The 23,363-nt window shown below is 34.4% G+C and overlaps 3 protein-coding genes across 3 annotated transcripts; 2 read left to right on the top strand and 1 right to left on the bottom strand.

Annotated features, from left to right (window-relative positions):
• Window positions 1–3,708: 3,708 nt before the first annotated feature.
• On the bottom strand, window positions 3,709–7,322 carry LOC142617488 (desiccation protectant protein Lea14 homolog). The gene is made up of 2 exons (XM_075790370.1): window positions 6,997–7,322; window positions 3,709–4,002 (listed from the first exon to the last, which is right to left on the bottom strand). Exons 1-2 carry the CDS (start codon window positions 7,200–7,202, stop codon window positions 3,753–3,755), a joined length of 456 nt encoding a protein of 151 aa, XP_075646485.1. The 5' UTR covers window positions 7,203–7,322; the 3' UTR covers window positions 3,709–3,752.
• A 10,659-nt stretch (window positions 7,323–17,981) lies between these two features.
• LOC142616350 (uncharacterized) lies at window positions 17,982–18,913 on the top strand. Its single transcript, XM_075789223.1, has 3 exons — window positions 17,982–18,171; window positions 18,558–18,608; window positions 18,759–18,913. The coding sequence occupies exons 1-3, from the start codon at window positions 17,982–17,984 to the stop codon at window positions 18,911–18,913; spliced, it is 396 nt and encodes a 131-aa protein (XP_075645338.1).
• Window positions 18,914–19,087: 174 nt separating this feature from the next.
• LOC142616351 (uncharacterized) lies at window positions 19,088–19,657 on the top strand. Its single transcript, XM_075789224.1, has one exon. The coding sequence runs from the start codon at window positions 19,088–19,090 to the stop codon at window positions 19,655–19,657; it is 570 nt and encodes a 189-aa protein (XP_075645339.1).
• Window positions 19,658–23,363: the final 3,706 nt, after the last annotated feature.

Below are 23,363 nucleotides of genomic sequence, written 5' to 3' on the forward strand. Positions count from 1 at the left end.
TTGCAAAATCATTGGAGCATCAAAGTTATAGTTGAGGATATTCTTAATTTAGCCAAAATCTTTGTAAATATAAATATCCCTTTTTATGTATAAAGAAGGCAACTGCCCATCTTTTAGCACAATGGGCTGCCCTTTTGTTCTAGGCTGGTCCAATGCCCATCTCTTCCCTATCACCTTGAAATTATCCAGACTTTTGATAAAGACGGACTCAAGCCTAGAACTCTTAACTGTTCTCTATTTTTGCTTGGTCAATAAAGTATTTATTCAGCAAAAAAAAACCTTTTTTTTTTTTCATTTGGAAACAAATAGTAGTAATACTATGATATATGTTTTATAAAAAATAGTGTGTTCTAGTTAGTTCAGTTAGAAAAATCTTTAATGGCTGAATAAGAGATATAGGAGTTCAATCTCATAGGTTGAAATTATCATCAGGAGTAGTATAAAATTATATGGGTTCAATTGGTGTCTTGGTTTAGTATAAAATTATCATCAGGTGTAGTACTCATCAGTTGAAACTCTCTAAAAAAAAATTTTATCAAAAATAAAAATAAAAATAAAATAAAAGTATTTAGCCTTTTTTTTTTAAGGTAAAATATTATTTAAGAAGGTCTAAGGGGAACCCAATTGGTAGCTGGCCCATCACTAGCAGACAAACCTAAAATGGAATGTATGAGATGGGATAGGGGTCATCAAAAAGAACAAAAGAAGGCCCAACAAGCAAGGGAATGAGCTAGAGGCTCTAGGACAAAATAAGAAAGAAAAAATTAGAAGAAGTAAGCGCGATGGACAAAATGTCGGTGACCTTTTTGATTTGTCAACCTTTACACACGCACCTACCAGTTAACAAGAATATTAAGTTTAAAAAAAAAGTCAAATAAATAACTAATTCCTATAATCAGGAGCGGAAACTCTCTCTCAAAAAAAAAATATAATCAAAATTTAAATAATTTCACAATTTCATTTAGTTGGATTGTGTACTGTTATCCAATTCATTGAGTAATGTAATAAATCCATATTGAGACTATCAAATAATTTAATAGTTAAGTGGAGCTATAATAGTATATAACTATATATTATAAATTAATGGATCATGAATTGTATATGGAAAAGAAATTTTTAGTAATGTTTTAATGTAGGTATATGAAAAAAAATTAATCAAATAACTTGATTTTAATAAAGTTGAACATGTTCAACCAAAAAAAAAATCAAATATAAACATGTAAATATTGTTTGATGATAAAAACTCGGCTTATGTTTTAAATAAAATTAAGGGTCCGTTTGGATAGAACTTATTGCTGAAAACTGAAAACACTGTAGCAAAATAATTTTTAAATGTGTGAATAGTGCCGTGGGACCCATTTTTAATGAAAAAGTTGCTGAAAAGTGAAATTTGTGGGTCCATAAACAGTGCACGGATGCACTGTTCATGGGGAATTAGTCAACAACTACGGCTGAAGAAAAAAAAAAAAAAAAGCTCTAAATGCTGAAACGCAAAACGCAACCCTGATAAGTTGAATCCAAACGCCTCTAAACCAATAAACTTGAATTTTAATACTTAGTTCGACTTATTTACAACCTAACTTAATTTGACAAAAATTTGAAATAATTTGGATCTTGAGAAACGTTGTAATCTGAAAGTATTTTGATATTCAAAAATTAATTAACACAGAATTGTTTTTTCTTTTCTTTTTTTGGTTGGTGAGATATGAATTTACAATTATCAGTTGAGCAATTATTGTCTGTGCTACTGGGCGTAATAATTGGAGAGATTACACGATTGTGTGGTGAAAATAGGTCTTTGCCCTTTTCGCGAAAAAAATCAGCATGTTGCTCCCTTTCCTAAACTAATTAGGAAAATGCCCCTCTTTTGAAACTCGATTTTCTCAAAATTGAGTTAAGCCCTATAGCGGCGTTTTAAGGAGCCTATAGTGACGTTTTAAGGAGCCTATAGTGGCGTTTTGGAACTCGATCTTCATGCAATCGAGTTATAGGTAAAAAAAAAAAAAAACTTGCATGGAACTCAAGTTCATAGAGCTCAAGTTCTAAAATGCCACTATAGGTCCTTAAAACATCACTATAGACTCCTTAAAATGCCACTATAGGGCTCTAGAAATTTTTTTTTTAACTCAATTTTGAGAAAATCAAGTTTCAAAAGAGGGGCATTTCCCTAATTAGTTTGGAAAAGGGGGCAACACGTTGATTTTTTTTCGCGAAAAGGGCAAAAGCCCATTTTCCCCACAATTGTATTGATAAACTCGAACAATTATTGGCTTGGCATACACGCACGCTAAGAGCACTCACATTAGTGGACATAAAATTGTGCAAAATTAAAAAAAAAGATGTAAAATTTACACAATATTTCCTAAATTTGCTCCACATCAATCCGGCTATTGTTGTGTAAATATACACACATTTGCTACAATAACCGTGCAAATATGCACGGTTATCGTAGATGTGTATATTACTATTTTATTAATTTTTTTCTCTCACATCTGCTCTCATCAGTCTCTCTTTCCCCACACTCTCAACACTGCCTAGCCACCACTCAATCACCACCACCACAACCCATGATATTCCAATCACAAAATCAACCAAAAACAAAGAAAAATCAAACCAAAAATCAATCCAAACCCAAAATCAAACTTTCAACAAAAAACCCATTAACCCAAACCCAAACTCAAATCGAAACCTCCGTCACCACTGCAATGGAGAGCTTGCTGCTTTCTTTGCTCGTGAAGAGCTTGCTGCTACCATTAGAGAAGAGAGAAACAAGTGCAAGACAGCTACAACAAAGAAAAAGATCAAAAAATAAAAAATGAAGGGAAAGGAACGTAGGAGAAGAAGTAGAGAAAAGTGGGATTTTGTGAGATTAAAAAAATAAATAAATAAAAAGGGTAGATTAGTGGTGGGGTTAAAAGTGTTTTAGTGGTGGGGGTTAAAAGTGAGGGGAAAGGAAGCTTCAAGCCTCCTTACTTGTAAATATCTCTACAATATAATTTAATCATAAAAGAATTATAATTGAGTTTTTTTTTTTAAATAAAGCATGATTTTATTTGGAATTTTATTAAAGTCTATATTACAATTTTTAATTCAAATTAGTGCCTTTTTTTAAAAAACTAAAGTCATACTAATTGTAAATAATTTCTCTCTCTCTCTCTCTCTCTCTCTCTCTCTCTCCAATGCATAATCCTGAAACAACACATCGAAATATTTCATTGATGATAGAATGATGGTCGAAGACACCGATTTGCCGGCTGTCGCCGAAGCCATTATTTTGATGGTCTAGGCACCCGTGCTAGCGGCACGGTGGACAGAGACACTATTTCGGTGGTTCAATCATTGGACCTCCACCACAAGCGGCTTCATTGGCTGAACCACCGATGTTGGTAGTTTACTTAAAATATAAGCTTAAATTTAAAAAGTATGACCATTAGGGAAAATTTTTAAAAAAATTGATGAAAAATGAATATTTTATTGAAATATCTTGTAAAATAGATAAACTGATATAAATGTTTTGTAAAAGTAATAATGTAAAATAAAAAAAAGTAAGTTTTTTGAATAAAATATACGAAATCTTTAAGAAGGGTTGATGCGGTTGCTCTTAAGGAAAATTCCGGTAAATATATATGCAACTAAAATTGAAGATATGAATAGAATACGAGTAGTTGTTATTCATCATCCAACAAAAAGATGCTAAAACAAAAGCAGTATTAAGAGTGAGTATCATATTCCACAACCGTTGAAACTTAAAGTTAAAACATGTCAGAGAGGGTAGGTAGCTTGACCTCTCCCTTGGTAGAAAGGGGAATGGTGAAGTTTCCAATGATGGGAAGGTCAATAATGAGACCCAAATCCAATTCATAGTCTATGTCCCAATCTGCACAGACATCCTTTGCCAAGCTCACCAATATACTGTGTGCCACCTTCACTGGAACCTCTAGCAATGTTATATCACTCGCCTTCAGGGACCCTGGGTCTGGTATTGTCCCTGATGCAATCACCCTGACCCACACATACATACAATTACCATAAATTATTGTACTTTTAATTTTGATTTTATCAATCCATATCTTTTACATAAAAAAAAAAAATTTAAGTAATTATAATTTACATCGAGATCAAAAAGAAAAAGAATTTTAAATTTGATCACCTCGTCTGTATTGTAAATATGCATTTACAAATAATCAAGTCAAAATAATAAGAATTAGACCTAAGACAATTTCAATTAGAAAAACTTCAATTATTTCAATTTCAATTTGTTTGAGAGAGAAAAAGGAGTGTTTATCACAAATAGTCTAAATAGCTTTGAATGAGTTTTATATTTGTTTGAATTCTTAGTATTAAGCATTAAGATGATGGAATATCCTTGATCCATATCTATTCACACTAACATAACTAACATATCTTATGAGCAACACATTTCCCTTTTATCTCTTGATATGTGAACAATCATAAACATGAAAGGAACCTATGAGAGTATTTTGCCTCCTTAATCAAATAACCGAAGAGGCAAAGGAAACATCATGGTTTCTCGAAGAATTGATCATTGTAGCTTTTTAACCCTTGGAAACCATAATAACTTTGATAAAGTATGTATAGTTGTATATCAAAGATAAAAAGTGTCGATCAAATATCGTCCAGTCAGAACTTCATCTTTTGAGCATATGCCCGCGGTAGATTCTTCAAAGCAATTTTTAGATGTTTAATAAAGCAAAAAAGATGTGGTATTGTGGAAGCTCTAATGGCCTGTTTGGGAGTTTAAAGAGGGGAGGGGAGTAGTGGGGAGGAGAGTAGAGGAGAATGATTACCCTCCACCTTGTTTGGATGTTTTTATAATTAGTAAAGGGGAAGGGAGTAATTAGCCCTTCCCCTTGTTTTTAACATTGTAATTTTATAAATATAATAAAGGTAAATTAGGTAATTTATTTTATCAATAATTTTATGTGCTCTACTCTCCCTCCAAATCTCTCCAATTTGGGGGAATTAAAAATGAGAGGATTGGAGGTAGTTGAAACCCCTTCAAACCCCTCCCCCTCCTTCCTTAAAAAACTCCCAAACAAGGTAATTGAATTACTCCCATTCCCTCTACTCTACTCCCCCTCCTTTTTTAAACATCCAAACAGGCCATAAATTCCCTTCAAAGAACACCACCGAGCATATGCTTAAATTGTTTTTTTTTTTTCTTTTTTTCCTCTTTAAAAATGCTTTAAGATCGAAGCCACAAGCAAAAAGAGATCACACTCTTTGAAACTGCTATAAGGCACCACGTACTGAAGAATTGTAACTAGATTAAAATGAACAAAGTTGGAGTAATGTCCATCTTCCATGGTGCAAATGAAAAACATATAAAGAATTGTAAAATTAATTCACCCTAATTTAATTTGGAAATTTAGTCTGCAAAAGTAAAGTATGAGCCACAATGAATAAATGTCATTGAATTCGGTATTATCCCATGATTATTATTATTATTATTATATAACCAAAATCTTTGAACCTCCCATAATTTTCTACATAATCACTATTTTCTTTTTCTTTTTATTTTAGATTCTTTTTATTTTAAATTTTATATCTTATATATTTATTATTATCAAGTATTACAATAGTTTAGTTTAAGTAAAACTCTATTAAATCTATGTTTCATGAGCTTGAAAATTCTACTTCAACTAAAATTCTATAACAAAAATAACCCCCAATGCAAATTAGACTTTTAGCCAAATACAATAATACTCTCCCACTGCCTCTACTCTGTCCTATTTAAGCACTGCTTGTGTAGAAGACCTAAAACCCAAAAACTATTTGCGAAAAAGATAATGTTTAAGGACCCTCACCGCGAAGTGAATATTAAAACTGACATATTTTTATAAAGATTGGTTAATATCTTATATTTATATGTGTGACCGTTTTCTGTTAAGTTATTGTTTAGCTACATTGTATTGTCAACGGAAAATATACAAAGCTATGGAGGGGTAGTTCTTCCTCTTACTGAAATCCATCTTTTGCTGGACTCTTTGAGTTTTGACATATCAAACATTAATTTCAAGATTCTTATTAATACAAATAAGTTGAAGGTGCTTTCGTCGTATGGTTTTGTTTTTAGCTAATAAACTAATTTCATTAGCTGAAAACACAATGGCTCAAAAGCTCTTTGAGGTGAAAGGTTCAAAAGCTCTTTGTGGAATCATGCTATAATATCTAAAACAATTTGGCAGATTTTAACTGTTATAACCATAGATCCTTCTCCTAAAGATAAGACACTTTCTCTTATGCTTTTCTATTGTGTAGTCACATATATTTTGTTATAACCATAAATCATTCTCTTGAAGATAAGACACTTTCTCTTATGTTTCTCTATTGTGTAGTCACATATATATTTTGTTTTGTTTCAATAATTTTTAGGTAGTGAATTTTTTTATTCTTTAATATTTTTTGGCATTTTGAAAGTTTTTATATTTGAATTTTCTTTTTCTTTTTTTTTACAATATCTGAAAACATCTAGCAAATTTTTTACAAGTCATTGTACATTGAAGCAAGGGATTCTTTATCAAATTTAAAGATAAAAGACTGGAGTAATTTATGTAATAGTATAGTTTCATAATCAAGTTAAGATGTTATAAAAATTATTTTAGTCTGCTACATAAATAAGTAGGTTCCCGTGCGTAACATGAGTTTGTAACTAGTTATTAGATAAAGAGAGAGTTATCACATGAATTGGAATCCTCTTTTCCCACATATATGGGATCTGATGTATATATGTACACTTCCTATGAAATTTACAGATCGAATAAACAGAAAGAAATCAAACAAAAAACACACAAAAATAAAAAATAAAAAATCCATCCATACAAAACGGCATGCATGCGCTCGATCGTTTTAGATCAAAACTAAATATTCATGACTCTGCAATAACATCATCGATCACATAAAATGAGGAAAAAATTCAAAAGCAAAGCGAAGATCATGATATAGCAACGAGATAAAAAAGAAAAAAGAAGCTACCTGCCAGCACTCTTGAGAGTGTAAGAGATCTCGCAAATGGGTATGGGATGTCCATAAGGGTTGGTCACAGAGACCTTAGCGAGGTACTCCACAGAATCACGGCTCACACGCTTGAAATCAACATCATTGATACTAGCCTCTGGCTTCTTTATGTTGGCCACCTTCTCCGCCACGAAGTTCTTAGCTTTGTCCAACAACTGCGACATTTTGGTCGAAGAGATCGAGAGCTTTAGAGAAATAGTTAGGCCCAGAATGGGCGGTGACAACCTTTATGTATTTTTGATAGGGACAACCTTTATGTTTTTCACACGTATATATGGCTCAAATCAGGTGGCGGTGACACCTCATACTCATATTATGATCTTACGCGTAACACGTTTTTCCGCGTTTATAGATCTAGATCTGATTTTTCTTTCCTTTAATTAACAGGATTTGAGCAAGGATTATGACTTTCCGGAATTTCTACCTTTGGAATGAAACTGTATATATACGTTCACTCTAACGCGAAACTCGTTCGCACAAAGAAAGAAAAGAAAAAGAAGAGGACTTTTACAGGCATAAAACTCATTTTTACGTAAAAAAAAAAAAAAAAAAAAAAGAGGACTTTTACAGACGTAAAACTCATTTTTATGTGAAAAGGAACAAATATATTTTTTCACTCTAAATTTCATCTGGATGAAGCAGCGCATTCAAAATAGGTGCGCGATTAATCCCTTATAATTATAACTTTTCAACACTTAACTTTTTGCCGTTTATTTTGAGGTTATTTAGTATTAAAAAATCAATTTACCCCTTTCTAAAATAAACATTGGTTTTTTTAATGCTATATTCTGTTAAACTCAACTGAAAAAGTGATAGGAGGATCTAAGGTATTAAATGAGTTTTAGTTTATGGGGGTTAATCATGCATTTTTGTAGTTTACAAAATAAATGTAAGTATAGTTTAGGTTGAAAAAAATGTAATTTCTTGGGTGTAAAAAAATGGTTTCATTTACCTTTTCTTTTTCTTTTTCTTTTCTTCTTTTATTTTTCAGATTTGTCATTGTCTTTTTAATATGTTGATTTGACAAATTTGGTTACATATATACCTGTTACATTCATATATTCTCCTACATTAAGCGCAAGACAACCTAAAAAGAATATTCTAATCCTTAAGATAGCTTGCATAAGATATTCTTTTGTCTCTTTTTCTAAACTTGGGGTAAAGTTGTAAGCCTGAAATAGTCAGTTTAATCTTTTATCCTCCAAAAGAAAAATAATTGAAAAATTATACCTTATCCTCTTAAATTATACCTTCATTTATTCTTATCCTCTAAACTATGTGAAATAGAGAAAGCACACTTATCCCCTAAATTTTCAACAAAAAAACTAATATGTTTTAATATTGAACAAAAGCTTACGTTAAGACTAATCAAAGAAGCATAGTAAGATATAAGGTTTCTAGCCTGGTCCTAGTGCCTTAACAAATAGTAATTCTCGTTCATTTCTGAAGATTAGCAAGCATTAGAAATGCAGAGAAAAATAATTGAAAGAGAGCTGAGGAAAACTGACCTCCATTGATAATAGCTGTGTTTAAACCTTGAGTAGAAAAAGGAGAAAGAGACCTGAGAATCTGAAGAGGTACAGCCTTAGAGATGACACATTTACGTCTTAGAAATCTATCTTTTACATAACGAAAGCTATTATCTATTGAGTATTATGCAACTTTTATTGCTTATAAAGCTGTCTAATGAGATAGAGTAGGAAACATTTTTGCACATAATTGCTCTCCAAATAGCAATTACAATTTTCTCGCAACAGCTTTTACCGTTTCAAACTTCTTCTACTTATTATATTTACTAATAGCCTAGTCTTTTTCTTTCTTTTTTGATGAATTATAGCCTACTGTTTTGTGGCATCCAACCACTTGTCTAATACATTTGTCATTCTGTCTTCAAGTTTCAGTGTTATCATCTAGTGGTCAATTCCTATTAAAAAAAAAAATGTAATGGTTAATTAATTTAGTACATCGCTAGTCCTTTCAGGTCAAGAATAAGCTAGCATTTTATATATATATATATATATATAATGAATAGTACTTACGAAATTTCCTTAATTTGGAACAAATTAATAATTAGAAGAACTGAAAATATATGAAGAAAGTCTTCATACAACAAAATCTTACATGATTTGTTTCTCAAAAAAAAAAAAAAAAATCTTACATGATTTTCACAACCACCTTAATATAAACTTTAGTATGATTTTTCGATAAAATAAAAGGTGTGTGTAGACACCAAAATTTTGATCTTATTGGGTGACCCACTTGATCCCAATGTCTTTCTTAGGAGTTTGTATTGACAATGTGTGATGATGTTCGTGCAATGTGACATTAGGGTAAGGCGTGTGTAGACCTATACCCGAGGTCCCTACCTCAATGACAAGAAATCAAGTCGTTACCAAAATGATTAGCACCTTGCGTGAACCCAATGAGCCAATTAATCCAGAAATGGCTCAACAAAACCAAACTCAAACCCAAGTGTGACCCAAAAGCTTAGCCTACAAGCCCATGTTTGGCCTAATCTGCCTAAGGTTTACAAAAGGTGCGTATGCCGAGTATAAGATGCGTATGCATCCATTTTGTGGTGTACGCAACTTTTGGACAGAAACATCAAATCACTCCATTTCTATTTTGGTGAGAATCTAGGGTGACCAGCCTAATCAACCCGCTACTCAAATGTCCCACCTAACCCTAGAACCCACTCCTATAAATATCTTTGTTTTCACCATCCAAAGGGTCTAGAGATTTTGCCTACCGAAACTCTGTTGAAATGCCATCAAAAAACCAAGTTTTTGAGTTGTAGGTTAGAAAGGCATGTTAGATAGTAGTCTCTCACTCACTTGAATTCCAACTTCAAGTTTGTGCCAAAGTTGTAGTATAGCCATTTAGGGTTTATCCAAAACACCCTAGTTAAGTCATTCCAAGTTGTTGATTCACTCTCAAAGTTGTGGTAAGCAATTTCAACTGAGGGACCGATCATCAACATCACTGTAAATGTTATAAGGTGGAGATATGGATCTTTTCAATGATCCATTTCTCCCCCTTGACTTCTATCAATTTTTATGTTTATATGTTATTTCAATTCACTAATATGATATTTTGAGTGCAATAACATGATGCATGACCTATGTTTAATCTTTTTTCTATAATTCTGCCTAAGGATGCTGAATACTTAGATTAAGCCTTTTTTTTTTTCTTTTATGGTCATGTATACTTAGAACACTGACTAGAGAGTTAGTATGTTTGTATCTCTAGCCACATGATAAATTTTCACAGGGTGAATAAAAACTAGGGCTGAGAAACAAACCGACAAAGCAACTGAAACTCCTTAATAGAATCCAATTTTTCATTTTTTTTCTCGATCCAGTTCGGTTTGGTTTCAGTTTGAATTTTTGAAAAACCAAAATTTTCAGTTCAGTCTTGAATTCATAAAATAAAAATCCGACACAAACCAAAACCAACCGATATGTATCAAATATTACTATTTACAAATTTATACCAAGATAGTACCACTAGCTTAGTCGTAAGACGTGTGTTTGACAATATATATTTTCCCAAATTCAAACCATACCAAAAACATTTTAATTTTTTCTCTCCTTATAGCACAAAACTATGTCATTTTATAGATTTAATTAAAACAAAAAAATTCTACTCTCTACACTTCTCACTTTGACCGCCACTCATTCTTTTACTTTTTTCTCTGAGTTCCATGCCTCTATCTTCTCTCTTCTTCTCTCTATCACACCGCTCTTCAGCGCTGCTCCATGCCTCCCTTGTTCTTGCTTTTGAATATGTACTTTTTTAAAGTTCTTCATCAACTCTCTCATGGGTATGTTCTTTTGTGTTAAAGTTTGAGCTGTTTGTTTGATTTGGTTTGATTTTTGTGTTGTTTGTTTGCTGAAAAAGTGAAAATACATGATTGGGGGTTTTTCTTTTTCTTTGATCTATTTGGTTGATAAGAAAATAGAAGAAACCGAAATGTAGTCTGTTCGGTTCAGTGTTCCTTCCCTATGGTTCGATGTTTGTGCCAAATATGGCAAAACCAAAAATTTTAATTCGACTAAAAAATTGTCATTCACACCAACCAAAATCGACCACTTGAACCCCTAATAAAAACTCAATCATACAACTATATATAAAACAAGGACTAAATCACACATTCGTCTATCACACATTCGTCTATCACACATTCAGTACCAAGAAAATATATAGCCACATATTAACCAGCAACATAAACATGAATCTATCAATTCATAGTTGCGTATATCAAGGCATATACAATATAACTTCACATATACATATTACTTTAAGGGTAGAGAAATTAATAAAGTGTTTATACAAGCAAAAATGACTCTAGGCAGAACTACCATCATTCAAGTATTTAGCTACCTCATACTCATCATTATATAAGCACACCAACATGCATTCCAAGCTAAATCAACTAACACATGCATACTGTAATGAGAAAGAGACTAGTTACATACTTAAATCAACTTAAATCAACTTGTTTGTGCTCAAAATCATCTAATAAGTCATATAAAGAAACATTGAGGTATATATCTAGAGAATAACAAATGGGTATGCATACACTACAAAAAACGCGGGCTATAGCCGCGTTTTTTTGGCCGCGTTTATAAAAAAACGCGGCTATAGTTGATCTATAGCTGCGTTTTTAAGAAACGCAGCTATAGACATGACCTATAGCCGCGTTTTTGGAAAACGCGGCTATAGGTCCCCCTCTAGCTGCATTTTCAAATGCAGCTCCAGCCGAATAATTTTTTTTTAAAGTGAGGCCTGGAGCTACGTTTGAAAACACAGCTAGAGGGGGACCTAGAGCTGCGTTTTTAAAAACGCGGCTATAGGTCCTCCTCTGGCTGCATTCTGAAACGCAGCTCCAACCGAATAAATTTTTTTAAAAAGAGGGGCTTGGAGCTGCGCTTAGAAGAGCAACCATAGGGTGACCTATAGCCGCGTTTTAAAAACGCGACTATAGGTCCCCCTCAGCTGAATAAATTTTCTTAAAAGAAAGACCTGGAGTTTGCAGCCAGAGGGGGACCTATAGCCGCGTTTTCCAAAAACGCGGCTATAGGTCCTCCTCTGGCTGTGTTTCTAGAAACACGGCTCAAAAAAAAAAAACTTAAACTTCCCACGTGCCCCCCCCCCTTTCCCACCTACATCCTCACCTACCCCCACTTTCAGTATAAGTTCTTCTCTTTTTTTTTTTCTTTTTTTCTTTTTTTTCTTTCTTCATTCTTCACTCAAAGCTTCAGGTTCTTCTCTCTTTCCTTCTTCTTCCTTTTTTTTTTTTTTTCCCATTTCTTTCTTCCTTCTTCACTAAATCTTCAGGTTGTTTTTTTTTTTTCCTTTTTGTTTCTTCCTTCTTCACTAACTCTTCAGGTTCTTCTTCTTCTTTTTTTCCTTTTTCTTTCTTCCTTCCTTTTTCCAACGTAACTTTTTTTTTCTTTGTTTCTTTGGAGTTCCTGCATCTTTTTTCTTTCTTTCTTTTTTTGCTCCTTTCTTCTACAAGTCATGACATTTTTTTTGTGCTATTGTGTCCCTAATATTGTGCTTATGTTTAAATGGGTTTGTGTTCTTGAGCTTGTTCTTTTGTGTTTTTGAGTTTGTACTTGTGTTCCTTGAATGGATTTAGTGTTAGATTTGGGTTGGCTTTATTGAAGGAGAGGAGATTCATGGGTTTGTGTTCTTATATTTTGGAGCAAGTTGTGGTTGTATTGTTAGTATGTATGTTGTGTTTGATTTTGAATTTTTTGGGTGTGTTTGTATTGTGAGTATGTTGTGTTTGATTTTGAAATTTTTGGGTTTGAATTTTCTGGGTTTGCGTTTAATTTTGAATTTCTTGGGGGAAAAAAAACACCCAGAAATTTTTTTTTTTTTTTTTTAATAAAAAAAACCTATAGCCGCGTTTTTGAAAAACGCGGCTATAGGTCTCAGACTATAGCCGTGGTTAAACAACGCGGCTTTAGGTCCAATCTTTAGCCACGGTTGTAAAAAAACGGCTACAAACCCACAGGGGCTATTGCTGCGCCGCTTAGGCCGGGTTTGTAAACGCGGCTCTAGAAAACGCGGCTATAGGCTATAGCCGCGTTTTTGGGGTCTATAGTCGTGTTTTTGAAACGCGGCTTTAGACCCCGTTTTTTGTAGTGATAGGTTTGCATATGTAAAGGTATAGGCATATATAGAAGCATGTAATTAAGCATATATGAAAAATAAGCTTGTAATTAACACATCAATCCAAGAGTTAAATTATGAAAATATCATGTTAATCACATACTTATTGTCGATGTCTCAAAGCTTACAAATACCTTAAATGGCGACGCATGCTCTCTACACGTACGGATAGGGGGAAAAGGAAGTGGGCATGTGCCCCCCCCCCCCCTCTATTCCCTTTTTAAGAATGATGCATAATTCTGATATGAACTATGACTATGAGTCATTTTTAATTAAGGTTCAAGAGTCACCACCTATCATTAGGTTTTTCTAGGTCTAATTGGTCACCTAACTTTATTTTAATTTTATTACCAATCCTAGGTTAAGAAAAAGTTGATTTTTTCATAATCTAAATGGATGATAAAAAAATCTCAATTTTTGGATTCAAAACTTTGGTTACTTGTGGGAAAGGCGTTAGGCACCCCACAACCCCTGTCGTGAGACAATCCTTTATTTTGATTAACTCTTAATTTTTGGTCATTGGTGGATAAAATCAAGCTATTGGCTATATGTGGGCACAAGCGCCTGCAACATGGTGTCATCCCCCTTTCATGGAAAGCATGTCTTGGCCTAAGGTGGACCATGACGGAGGGTGTAAATGGAGTCGCTACCTAGTTTAGGTCTAGGAACCATAAATATAGTGTCCTTTGTAAAAAGACTGATCTTTACCAGAGCACGTGTCCGAGTTTAGGTATGGGGATGAGAAGTTGTTAGGCACCCAACCCCACCCAACTGGTGGGTTGGCTTCCACTCATTATGTTCCAAGTCTTAATCTCATTAAAGGAAAATTTAACATGTTATTCTAACTCACATACACTAGCATGCATCTAAAGCAAGCAAACATGGCATTATTATCCCCAAGCCTAGCATTCATCTATCATTGCATTTAAGCATATATTATGAAGAGCAGAATCATCACAAGGCAGATTCAAACAAACATGTCAAGATACCTAAACATCAACACAAGGGGATTCCATGAAGCATATCGTGTTCATCAATCAAAACTTATTCATGTTCATATGATTATGCATGACTTACCTCACTACATCATAACACATATGCATCAATGCATGGTCATGGCATATGCATGTTCATGGTATTAAAACAAACAAAACCCTAATGATCATCATAGGGATAAAACAAAATAGAGAGGCGGAGGCGTAAAGATACATAAACTAGGTAGGAGCGATTTAGGGTTTCTAGGCAAGAGTGCGTGTGCATCCGAACTATATGCGTATGCAGCATACGCATGCATGAAGCATACGCACACATACACACTCTAAACCCTAACCCGAAAACACGAAACAAAAAAGAAACTAGAAACAAGAAATCTAGCAACTTAACATGCTTTAAACATAAACCTTTTAAAAAAATGTTATGAACACTTAAAGCATATATACAAACACAAAAACAAAAGAAAAGCAAAGAGAAAATAAGGAGCCAAAGTTAGAAACTTTACCTTAACACTAGAACTCTTTAGAGCTTGGTTTCGATCATTCCCCTTAGTCAATTTATTCACAATCAAATCAAAGATGGATTAGTAAACTTAGAACTCGAAGATCGAGACCAGATTAGGTCCTAATCAAACAAAATTTGAATTGAGGATGTTTTGTTAAAAACTCCCTCTTTGATTCACTATTTTCTTGTGAATTTTGTGTGTTTTACCACTATTTTCGTCCTCTCTTGAAAAAGTGTCTTTTATGACTTTATATAGTCGAAAAATAGGGGTTTAGGGTAGCTCCCAGACGATGTGGGATTCGATCCAAACCAAGTTTAATGCATAAAAAGATTTCCTTTCATAGTTTCTAGAACCCTAGCTGTGTACGCATGCCCGTGCATGTGTGTGCATGCAATAAGCATGTGTACGCTTGGCTTAAGTGTACGTGCGCACACAGGGTTTCCTGCAGCCTTTCTTTTGCAAAAATAGTTTTATTTTTCCAAAAATAAAGTTATGTTTTTTACAAACACTTTTCTTAAGTCAATTTTCATCTGATTAGGCCCTCAACCAACATTGGGCTTTAAAGTACTATCATCGTTGGGGAACAGGGGCCTGAGTCGTAAAAGGTACAATTTTCAAACTCTTTCATCTTCTCCAATGGCACCTAAGACCAAGAAGACCTCTTACTTGATTTTCAGAGAAGTTTTCAACCTCACCAACTGGGTTGGAGCCACAAGAATAATTGAGCGCCTTCCATTGATCTATAGGCCACAAAATCATCTTTTATACAATGCATGGACTGGATTGGTAAGTTTTTCAAACTTTTCTCATTTTTAAGTTGTGCTCTGATCTTCCATTTTAATCTATTTTTAGACTTTTAAATGCTTGGATTTTGATGTGGGATGGCTTTTAATGAAAACCTGATGATGAGTTTTGATCAATGGTAGGCTGAAAATGTCGAGGAACCCATTCTGTCTACGTTCATGCGTCCTTCATGCTTGTGTGGCCAGGTTGTATATGTACGCATTCCAGCTTCATTCATACGCATTGATGTTCATAAGTTCATAAGGAGGCATGCCTCAGCATGCATAAACATACATGGGCCATGTGTACACATACACAAGCTTGATGCTCAAAACTCTATTTTAATTTTTTTTTTTGTCCAATTTGATTTCTTCACCTTTTTTTTTATATCCAACATGACTATTATACTCTCGTTATTGTCTTCTACATGGTTTACTGCCTTTCACAAGTAGGGGTAGTACCAGTCATCTGTTTGCATGGTACCAGACTTTGACGGGCAAGACAAAGGCCTTGGTAAACATGGTCAGCTATAGACACCGCATTTTGTATCCCTTACGACTTAGGCCCCTATTCCCCAATGATGCTCAAACTCTAAAGCCTAAGACCAGTTTAGAGTCCAATCAAATATTAAATTGACTTGAGTAGTATTAAAATGGAAAATATAACCTTTTAAATAAGCAAAAAATCTTTTTTTAGAAATAAAATGACCAAAGTGGCCCATGGCCTACTGACATGGGTCTCGGCCTACATACGTGGGTCTATGCTTGCGTACGCGAGCCAAAGCATGCGTACATAGACACATTCTTGCGTATGCACACGACTGAGCTGTTGTTGGACCTTGGGGGGTAGTGCCCCCCCCCCCCCCAGGAGTAAACACTTTTCAATATAGGAATTGGTATCTAATAAATTCAAAGATTCCGGCATAAATGAAAGAAAAAGGAAAAAAGCGATGAAGAAAAAAAATAGTATATATATAATATATTAGTTTTAGCAATTTGTTTCAATAAAATTACACTTTGCCCCATTTAACAATATTATTGATATTTTTAAAAGCTATGAAAAAAATATTAGCCTAACAACAAAAATTAAGCCCAAACAGCACTCCAAAACAAAATAAAAAATAAAAAATAAAAAAAATAAAGCCGATTCTAACTAGATATCTAACTAGCCTAGGAGTAGGAAACACCCAACTTACCTCACACATATAATAAAAGGGAAAAAAGAAGGGGATATCTAAGCCATTAAAAAAAAAAAAAGGAAAACCTAACTTACGACTGAACACAGAGGAGTTCGACAGCGAGTGACACTGCAGTCTACAGGTCTACAGAAGCAAAGGTATCCCTCTCATATTGAATCCTTGTTTGGTTAACTCAGATTTAATCATGTGTTGATACTTAACATTGTTGTGACTTGTAAAGAAAACTTAAAGAGAGCACAGAGCATGAGAGTAAGGACGTAGAGACTCAAAGACATAGAAATATAGAATAAACTAGAAGAAACTACAAACTAGAGAGAAAGAGTCAAAGAGAGAGGTAAAAATCAGACCCATCTTTGTCTTTCTCTCTTTAATATAGCCCATAATTTATTTTCTTTTATAAAAAAAAAAAATTGTCATCTCTTGTGACAAACACAACAAAACACGTCAACTCCTATTGCCATAGCCCTGTGATGTTTATCATGTTTTGTGATTTATTTGTAGCTTTGTCTTTAGTGTTTTTTTATATTAGTTTAGTGTCTTTTAAAACATTAAAGAAATTTTGTTTTGGGTAAATAATTAAAGAGATTATTTGCAACTTTAAAATTTATTGGCTAGTTGTTGAATGCTTGTGTGCATAGTGCTTGTCTATTGTTTAATGATTGTAGATTATTAATTATATAATGACATAATAATTTCAAATTATATTTTATTTGTAGATTATGAAAAATTCAACTAACATATTTGATTTTTTCAAAAAAAAAAAAAAGCTTCAAATGATTTAGAAGCTAATACTAGTGGTGCAACATTGCCAACCACTAATGTTAAGGAAAATCCTGATGTCCCAATTGAGGAAAATCCTGATGAACCTATTGAGGAAAATCTTAATGTCCCTATTGAGGAAAATTCTCAAACAAAATTTCAAAAGGTTGATATGAGTTCGTTGCAATTAGAACTTGATCCTAGATTGCGTAGACAAATATATACTTATCATGTTGATCAACGAGATGAGATCTGGCGACGTTACATTAAGTTGGGTCCATACCAACCTCGTTTTAAAAAAATTTAAAAATTTTAGAAAGGTCAAAGCTTTCAAGGTTCTTGGTATGAAGATGATCACTTTAAGTCATGGCTTGAATATTCTCTTAAAAAAGATGCTATTTTTTGGCTGCCATGCTTTCTCATAAGCCAACTGGGCATGACGGACAAAATGCATTCACAGTTAACGGATTTAAGAGTTGGAAGAAAGTTAGAAATGGCGAAAGTTGTTCTTTTAGTCTTCATATGGGGAAAGATTTGAACTCCACTCATAGATTTGCCCATAAAGCATGTCAAGATTTGATGAACCAGTCTCAACACATAGACACAGTAGTAGGCAATTTTACTTCAGAACAAATTGCAAATAATCGACTAATATTGAAGGCTTCAATTGATGCTGTTCGACATCTTGCCTTGCAAGCTATTTCTTTTAGAGGTCAAGATGAAAGCTCTACTTTAACCAATCGGGGAAACTTTCTTATGACATTGGATTTGATGGTGGGCTATAATAATAATGTTGTTGAAATAATGGCAAAAGCTCCAAAAAATGCCACCTACATATGACCTCAGATTCAAAAATAAATTCTTCATGTTATTTCAACCAAAGTGAAGAAGGAAATTAGGGAAGAAATTGGTGATGCAAAGTTTCTCATATTGGTTGATGAAGGTCGTGATGAGTCCATGAAAGAGCAAATGGCTGTGGATATGTTGATACAGATGGCTTTGTGCGAGAACAATTTTATGGGATTGTTCATGTTGTTGACACTGTGGCATTGACCCTTAAGAAGGATATACATTATTAATTTTTCAATCATTGCTTAGATATCCAAAACATTCGGGGGCAAGGATATGATGGTGCAAGCAACATGCAAGGTGAGTGGAATGGAGTATAAGTTTTGATTTTGAATGATTGTCCATATGCTTACTACATTCATTGTTTTGCACATCGCTTACAATTGGCATTAGTAGGAGCATCAAAAGCAGTTGTCCCTCTTAATAGATTTTTCACTAAATTGATTTTAGTTATCAATAATATCTGTGCTTCATGCAAACGTATTGAGCAATTAAAAATTGCTAGAGCTTCTAACATTGCATATTTGATTGATATTGAAGAGCTTGAGACTAGGAAAGGACTTAATCAGATGGTCACTTTACAACGACCTGGAGATACTCGTTAGGGTTCGCATTATAAATCGGTTTCTAACTTGATAAAGTTATTCAGTCCAACATGTGAAGTTCTACTGAAAATCAAGGATGAAGGAAATTCTTCACAAAAAGTAGAAGCAGAGTCCACTTATGAGGTATTAATTTCATTTGAATTTGTCTTCATCTTGCATTTTGTTAATGAAACTATGGGGATCACTAATAAACTTTTTCAAGCTTTGCAAAACCAATCGCAAGACATTTTAAATGTTATGCATTTAGTTTCATCCACTAAAAAACTTATCCAACAATTTAGAGATGAGAAATGGAATGACTTATTAGCTACTGTGATATCATTTTGTAAGGAACGTGGTATAGATGTCCCTGATATGAATGCTTGTTATGTTGCAAGATTTGGTCAAGCTCGTCATCAACAAGAGGACTTTAGAAATGAGCATTATTATAAAGTAGATATTTTTAATGCAGGAATAGATTCTCAATTGCAAGAGCTAAATCATCTGTTTAGTGAGCACGCCATAGAGTTACTTACGCTTAGCACAGCTCTAAACCCTCGAGAGGCATATGAATCTTTTCGAGTCAGTGATATTTATTCATTGATAGATAATTTTTATCCAATAGACTGCACAGATGATGAAAAAAATGATTTGAAAAAGGAACTTAATCTTTATAAGTATGATGTAGTTCAGCATTCAGGGTTCAAGAATTTGAAAAATATTTCTGAATTATGCCAATGGATGGTGAGAACTAGAAAATCATAATACTATTTGCTTATTTATAGAGTGGTCAAGCTTGTGCTTATTCTTCTTGTTTCTACTACAACTATAGAGCGAGTATTTTCAGCTATGAATATCATCAAAACTAACCTTCGCAACAAAATGGAAAATAAGTTTTTGTCAGACGCTATGATGTTATGCATTAAAAGGGACATTATTGTGACAATTAATACGGATTCAATCATAGATGATTTTGAAGATTTAAAAAGACGACGAGTTCCATTTTCATAAATAATTGCATTGTAATATCTAAGAAACAATAATTTTGTGTATTTTTCTTTGTTGATGGTTTATTAAATGAATATTTATTTGGAGTTTCAAAATTTGTTTTTGTTTATACTTTTGTCCCCCTAACTCCAAGTCCTGGCTTCGTCTCTACGTACACAGCTAGAGTTTCAGAAGCATAAGAAAGACAAATTTTCTACAATAATGGCTGAGGTTTGAAACAAATCTCACATTGTATGGGAGCCATTTCAAACCCCATTTTTTCAACTATAAAAAGCCATACATGTTACATTTTCAAAACACACAGAAACCCCACGGGAAAAACCTAAGATTCACTAGAAAATAGTGAATCAAAAGGGAGTTTTTCACAAAACACCCTCAAGTCATTTTTATTTGATTGGGACATTTTCTGGCCCCAATCCTTCGAGTTTAAGATTTCTAATCACTAATTTATTGAATTGTGATAAATTTGACTGAAGGAAACGGTCAAAAAACAAGCCTAGGAGCTTTTGCTTTAAGGTATTCTTTTAAACTTTTCTCTTTCTTTTCTGTCTTTAATCTTTTTTTAATCTATTTCTTTTGTTTATTTTATGCTTTCACATGTCTATTTAGGTTGGTTTTAGGTTTTCTTCATGTCTTTAAGTATATGGCTTCTAAATTTTACGTTTTTCATCTTGTTTGGCCTCTACTCTATTTCTATGTTAACAATTTGTTTCAATGTGTTAACATTTTGTTTTCGATATGTATTTTTTGACAATATGCTTGCCTCCATATTTAAACTGCTGCTTTGTTTCAAATGTATGATAGGGTTTTCATATGTTAGATGAGTGTTAGGGTTTCTTCAATATGTTTGGCTCCCTTTTGTTTGGATAGATGGATAGTATTTAAATAGTTTTTAATAGGGTTAAGGTATAGGACACAATGATTGGAGGCCAACCTTATGGTTGGGCGATCTTGGATGCCTAACCTTCCCAAGAGTATACCTAAACTCCGAACCCAAACTCTGGTAGTAAGATCAAAGGTCTTTCCTCGAAATGAAGCTATATTCATGGTTCCCAGACCATATGACTAGGTGGCGACTCCCCATATCCTTTTCCTTGTGCCTACACTGACTTCGAGCCAATCATGCGTTTACTTCCTAAGGGTATTGCCAGTAGCATTCTAGTGCAGGCACTTGCTGAGAGATGGTGGGACACTACCTACACCTTTCACAATGCTAGGAAGGAGATGACTATGACTCCTCATGACTTCCACTAGATGACCGGCTTGAGATGTAATGAGCCTATCATCAACTTGGAGGGTGAGTCGGGCATTCAATTTGGTTCGAACTTACTAGGGCATAACTACCCCACTGAGCACATCCGTTACTTTGATTTGGAGAGGGACTACAAGCCTCTTTTTCATGTGACTCTAGATGGTCGTGCCTAAATGGCTAATGCATTTCTGCTATACCTAATAAAGGCATATCTCTTTGCCAATAGAGGTCAAACGATATCCTTGAGGTGGCTAGCTCCCTTCTAAGATTTTAAGCAAGCTTAGGATGTGAACTGGAGCCATGCTTGCCTCACCTAACTCTACTCAGTCATGGATACACTGAGCCGAGGGACTTTTTGTCAGCTAGAGGAGCCTTGGAAGCTGCTAGAGGATAGACTCTTTCCCTTTTCTCATATAGTTTCACAAATTGTACTTCATGTTATTGCAAAATGTATTGGTTTCACATGTTATCTAGGTTTACAAATTGCATTTCATATTCTTGCAAATTGTACCCTACTTTCTTGCAAATTGTCATCTTGCAAACTATACCTTACTTTCTTGCAAACTGTATCTGCTTGCCCTATCTTGCAAACTATCATCCTGCAAATTGTATCTTACTTTCTTGCAAATTGTTCCCATGCTCTTTCTTGCAAATTATCATCTTGAAAACTATCATCATGCTCTTTTCTTGCAAACTATTAGCTTGCAAACTATGTCTGTGTTCTCTTCTTGCAATGTTGGGCATTGTCTCATGGCCTTATCTCTCATGGTGTCGATATGGACCTAAGGGTCTTCTCTTCAGTCCAAGCTCATCTAAACAGCCTTCTTTCCTCCAACTTGATGAATAAAAAGAAATCCTCTTGTTTGGTCATCATTGCATGTTTCAAAGTCTCTTTCTAATCATATGTATCCTTGCAAATTTTTTGGGGACCATGGGTGGGTGTTCCTCCCATTGTTGTCCCAGATCTAGAGGCGACTGCCATTATCTCTTCTGGGACTTCCCAACTCTTTGAGGGTGCAGGCTTGAAGGCCTTATACCTATCGAGCGAACTTGCTACTAGCTGGTGGGTGAGGATGCGCCTTAGGCTCCTATGGATCCTCCTGAGTTCATGCTTGCCCCACTCTCAATGATTGACGCTAAGTACCAAATGTGGAAGGACGGCATTGCCTATGCTAAGCGGCTTTTAGGTGATCTCGACTATGATGACTTCAATAAGGGTCGCCTCATGTCTCCTTTTCCCATTGGGGTATGTGTCTTCTCTTTTCTTTCTTCTCTTTCTCCTTATCTTACATATCCTATATACGGTGATATTTAAATGTGGTAATCATTTCAGGGTGCGGCTAGTCCAACCGCTGGTGGCCCTACTGATCTTCCTTGCTTGCCTTGGTCGGTCTACATCTATGGTCCTGACGGGTTTGCTCGGGAGCGCCCGTGGCGTAACTCAGGTTTCATGGGTTATCCTTTTCCTCAAGGCACATGAGCTATGAGTTCTCTTTATCCTTATCCTTAGGCTTGTAATAACATTATCTATTTTCAAATTCAGCCCACTATAGTGGAGCATGAGGAGTTGGTTTGGCTTGCTGGGAACCTCAAGTTGGAGGTGCTGAGTATTCTAGGCAGATCTATGGGCCTAATGGGTATGCTCAGCTTGATGATGATGATGATGATGATGATGATGATGATGATGACCTAGAGGCGACCCCGAGTTCTTGGCCGAGGAAGAGGCATTACTGGTGGTGATCCCTACAGTAGACAGACAGACATAGACATATAGCTAGTTTCTTTTCTTTTTCTTTTTCTTGTTTAGCATATCTTCTGCACTTTTATTTAAGACATTGTGTTGTATTTAAGAATATCTTTATTTTTCTACTTTTATTTTAGGACATGTACTTATTTACAACTCATGGGATATGTATGCATTTTATATTCCTTTTGTCTTGCTTTTCTTCTTTTGATGGATGAAATTCTAAGTTCAAATCTGTCTTAAGCAATCCCTAAGGCTATAGGAATCATGAGAGAAGCCTTGGTGTAGAAATCACAATCCAAATAGGAACGGGAATCTAAAACCCTAATGAGCATGCGGACGCATACACGAGTATGTGTGTGTGGGCTTTGACCGTGCGTACATGTAGATACCATATTTTGTTCGACCTCAAATTTGGTTGGGAACCCAAGTTTTAAATTAAGGATCTTGGGGGTTTATTTTGACGT

Source organism: Castanea sativa, chromosome 11 (assembly GCF_040712315.1).
Source record: "Castanea sativa cultivar Marrone di Chiusa Pesio chromosome 11, ASM4071231v1".
NCBI lineage: Eukaryota > Viridiplantae > Streptophyta > Magnoliopsida > Fagales > Fagaceae > Castanea > Castanea sativa.